Source organism: Bison bison, unplaced genomic scaffold (genome assembly GCF_000754665.1).
Source record: "Bison bison bison isolate TAMUID 2011002044 unplaced genomic scaffold, Bison_UMD1.0 scf7180017864302, whole genome shotgun sequence".
In the NCBI taxonomy this organism is placed as follows: domain Eukaryota; kingdom Metazoa; phylum Chordata; class Mammalia; order Artiodactyla; family Bovidae; genus Bison; species Bison bison.
The window spans coordinates 331,364-335,713 of record NW_011494874.1 but is presented as its reverse complement, the minus strand read 5'-3'; the positions used below and the strand labels follow the sequence as shown (position 1 = coordinate 335,713).

Sequence of the window (4,350 nt, the reverse complement as noted above, 5' to 3'; positions counted from 1 at the left end):
GCCCCCTGCCAGCACAGCGGGGGTGGCTGAGGGGCGGCTGGGCAACCGCCGTCCCGGACAGCTGCTCTGCTGCAGCTCGTACCGCGCCTGGTGAGGGGGAGGCACGGGCTCGCACGGCCTGGAGAGGGCCTGAGGGCGCCGGGCAGCGGCACCTCCGAGGCAGAGTCTGCCTGTGGCTGCAGCCCACTGCCTCCCTGCTCAGCCCAGCCCAGCTACCAGCCCTGGCGAGCTCTCCCAGGCCTCAGGCCAAGCCACCCCTTTGCTCGCTGCAGGTCAGGCCGCTCCCCGTCCACAGGTGTGCACGCTCTTGCGCCCCTGGGCGCTCTCAGGCTGGGCCATGTGGGCCACAGACATGCAGTCCAACAGGATGCGCTGAGGGCAAACCCCGGGCTATGGGGCGACAAGCAGAGCTGACTCGGGAGGGGTGGCTGGCCCCGCTAAGGTCACGGGAAACGCGGCTGCCAGCCGCTCCCGAGGCGCCAGGCCCACAGGAGAGTCCGTGGACATCAGGCACAGAGGCACTGGCGAGGGACTAGAACTTCTCTTTCTTCAGCATGAGGCAGGAGGTGCAGAAGAAAGACCCATTTATTCTTGTTAGCAACGGTCAACCATCTCCAAGTGTGATGGGAGATTCCTGCATGAAGCGAAAACTAAAAGCCTCATGATGAACTCAGAAAATCACCTTCATTCTGTAAAAGCAAAACCAGAACAGCCCTTTGGCCGACACCTGCCAGGCCCCTCCTAAGGGGGTCTGGGTTCCGGCCCAGCCTGGACGCCACTCCTGCCCGGGAGGTGGGGACCAGCCCCATGCGGCGGCCTCTGGTCGGGTCTGAGCGGGGAGCAGCCTTTGTCAGTTTGGAAGAACTGCGGATTTGGCAGCGTTACCAGAGCTCCCCAGAGGGCCTGCCGGCCAACATACGCTTTGCAAACGGGCTCGCGGGGCACTGCGATGGGCCGCGGCCAGGCCCAGCATCGAGGTGTGACACTGTCCACAAGCGGGTCGCTCTGGGTTGACCACGGCCATCTGTGCGACACGGAACCAGAAGGACAGCCGAGGGCATATTAGAGTCTTCCAGGAGCCTTCTCACTGAGGCTCTCCACCCGGGCTGTGGGCTGGCACGGGGCCCTCGTGCCCACTCACCCTGCAGCACAGAGGGGGCAGGGCTGCGGCTGAACCCTGGGGACACGGCCTCCCGGCCCCGTGGGGGGCTCCTCCTGGTGGCTCCGGCCAGGCAGACCAGCACACACCCATGAAGAGGAGGGAACTGCGAGCCACCGGCAGCTCAGGCGGGCTGGCAACGTTTAAGCTGAGCAGGACCTGGCTGTGCTAATTACCTGCCATCGGACCCGATGATCATCTACTCCCACCATCAGGTGGGTCAAATGATAAAAACAGCTTATCGATGAAAGTAGCACGTCAAGTTTCATGCAGATTACGTGTGCCATGTGGCTTCTGAGACACGGCCACGAAGGGACCTGTGCCAGAGCATGTGGCCCAGGAGGGCTGGGGACGCCTCATCCTGCCGGGGTCAGGGCAAGCCCTAGGTCCTCGAGTGGCGTGGCCACTCAGACCAGGTGCCAGGCAAGCGACCAGCAGTGCAGACAAACCAACCGCCACCCGTGAAGCCCAGCCGGCGGTCCTGCCATCGCAAGTGCTGAGCGGCAGCTGCACCTGCGCTGAGACCCCCGTGACGGGCTGCCCCTGCCATGGCGTCTTACTGCCCGGCATCGGCACCGTATGCGTCAGGGTCACACGTGGCCTCTTGATGTGCTGTCTTCCTCTGAGAAAGGAGTGTGGACTCCCCATGGAGACCAGGGCTGTGCTCGGCTGGGAAGCCGGGGTGCTGCAGGGACCCCATGTCCTCAGGGAGGTTATGCACCACACGGAGCCAGAGACCTGAGTCCGGTCACACCGCCAACTCAGGGTGGTGAGGGCCAAAGGGATGGTTTGTGGACTTTTTGATGGACAGAGCCCGTGCTGGTGGAGAAGGCAGAGCAGCTACAGCAGTGATCCGCAACCTTGGCGGCACCAGGGACCGGTTTGTGGAAGACAATGTTTCCACGGACCAGGAGGCGAGGGATGACTTAGGGATGATTCACGTGCCTTATGCTGACTGTGCACTTGTTTCTAATCTCATGCCACCGCTGACCTGACAGGAAGTCCCGGCCCATGGCCCTGAGGTTGGGGACCCCTGAGCCACAGAGCCCTGCCCCTGGGGAGGCAGCTGGGTCAGGACGAGCAGCCCAGCTGCAGGGAGGCGCCCCTGCTGGCCACCAAGTGCCCTCAAGGGAAAGAAAACCTGTGGTGGGAGAGACCCAGGTCTTAACTAAGCTGTTTTCAGAAACCAGAGTAAGGATGGTGAGTCCAAAAAAGGGCCTGCTCTGGTCTCAGGACTGTCGTTACCATGGTGGCGCGCAGCTCCCTGAAAGCTGCCCGAGACGGTGACGTGCCTTGGGGGACACTTCACCAGGGCTGGAGTGCGAGGTGGGCCCCTCTGAGACCTCTGCCCCCTGGTTCTCCTCCCTGCCTCCCTGCTCTCCCCAGAAGAGGGCCAGGGCCACTCACCGGATTTGGACCTTCCATGGGCAGCACTCGAGGGGACGGTGAGGGACTGGGGCTTCGCCGGGTCTCCGGGGGCAGGGCAGCTGCCGGTGCTGGGCACCTGGATGTAGGGCCCTACCGCCGCCACCCTGCCAGGCGCGCTCAGGGGCGACTGAGGCGACGATGTGCCGTTCACACGGCTCAGCTGCAACATGGAGGAGAGAAAGAGTCAGGAGAACTGTCAGCCTAGTGTGACGGACGGCTCAGACCCGACCCACACGTCAACAGCCACACGTAGGAAGCTCCACCAGCCTGGGAGCCCAGTGCCTAGAAAGGGTGAGACCTCCGGAAAGGGCCCTGGCCAAGCCCTGTATGGGTGATGCCTTGATAACACCGACCTGGGTGTGAGCGGTAAAAACTAGGAGCTGAGCGGAGACAGAGCAGCCCCTGGGGACCCCTCACCTGGGCAGGCAGAGAGGCCCCGTCAAAGCCTGAGCTCTGGGCCTGGCCCCTCCCACTTAGTCACTGTGCTGCCATGGGCAAGTGACTGAGCGTTTCTGAGCCTCTGCAGCCCCGTCTGAAAAGCTGGGGGAAGGGCTGTCCCAAGGACTGAAAGAGACATGCAAGACACAGCGACAGGGTCTGGACGGGCAAGACTCTGAGCAGCTCCCTGAAGGCAGCTCTGCCCATCTCAGCAAGGACACTGGTCCTGTGACACTGCCCCGCCACAAGAGCATGCAGACCAGAGATCTGACGGGGAGACATGGACCCTCAGAGTTCTCCAGACAGGCTGGAAGTGAGACATGCATGCCTTTCCCCCAACTGTTTGCAAAAGTCTGCATGCGTGAGCATGTGTCACTCTGGAGAAACGGTCCATGATTTAAAAAAAAAAAAGTAGTATTTATTTTCGTTGCTGCATGTGGGTCTTTACTTGTGGCATGCGGGATCTAGTTCCCTGACCAGGGATCAGACCCGGGCCCCCTGCACTGGAAGTGTGGAGTCCTAACCACTGGACCACCAGGGAAGTCCCAGGGTCCATGATTTTGACAGCTGCTCAAAGGTGCCAAAAACCTTTGGGTTGGAGACACATCTCTGCAGGAGCACCAGCCTCTTCAGGGAGATGCCCTGACGTATCAGGTTCAATAAGCAGTAATGTCTGTATCGCCATTTGGAATGGTTAATTTTACCCATCAACGTGGCGCGGCTGTGATGGTGTTTTTAACATTTAAATCAACAGACTGTGACTAAAGCAGATTGCCCTCCATAATGTGGTTGGGACACCCCATCAGTTGAAGGCCCTAGAGGAAAAGACTGCCTCCTTGGAGGCAGAGGGAGTTTTGTTGCAGACAGCCTCAGACCTAGGCTGCAACACCAGCAACTCCCTGGGTTCTTCAGGCCGTAGGCCGGCTGCGCAGAGCTGGGGTGTGCCAGCCTCCACGCCTGCCTCAACAGCTCCTGACAGTGAGGTGACTGACTGATCAAGCTCCACAGAGGCTGCACAGAGGACTGCCCCACCATCACTAAGACCGAAGCGTGATCAAGTGTGGGGCGAGGGCACGCCTCCTCCCCATGGTCTCTGGGAGAAGGGAACCGTTACCTGCAACCAGGGCATTACACAGAGAACCACTGACCTCTAGGCACCCTGGTTAAAAGAAAACAGTGCAGATATGTAGCCAAGAGCCTCTTCAGCTGAGACCACTGCACACGAGGCCCCCCGCACCCGTCCTCCTCTGGGCCGCCTCCCCCACCCCACCCAGGGAGCCCCTGGCGCCCAGCCCTCGCCTCCTGACCTGCCCCGGGGAGGCTGG

At 61.4% G+C, this 4,350-nt stretch overlaps 1 protein-coding gene across 1 annotated transcript in view; it reads right to left on the bottom strand.

Annotated features, from left to right (window-relative positions):
• The window catches only part of PPP1R13B (protein phosphatase 1, regulatory subunit 13B), a 43,300-nt gene that overhangs the window by 7,885 nt on the left and 31,065 nt on the right, over window positions 1–4,350 (bottom strand). The window contains exon 9 of the mRNA XM_010851408.1: window positions 2,567–2,747. Within this exon, the coding sequence (XP_010849710.1) occupies window positions 2,567–2,747 (181 nt within the window). The remainder of the gene's footprint in view (window positions 1–2,566; window positions 2,748–4,350) is intronic.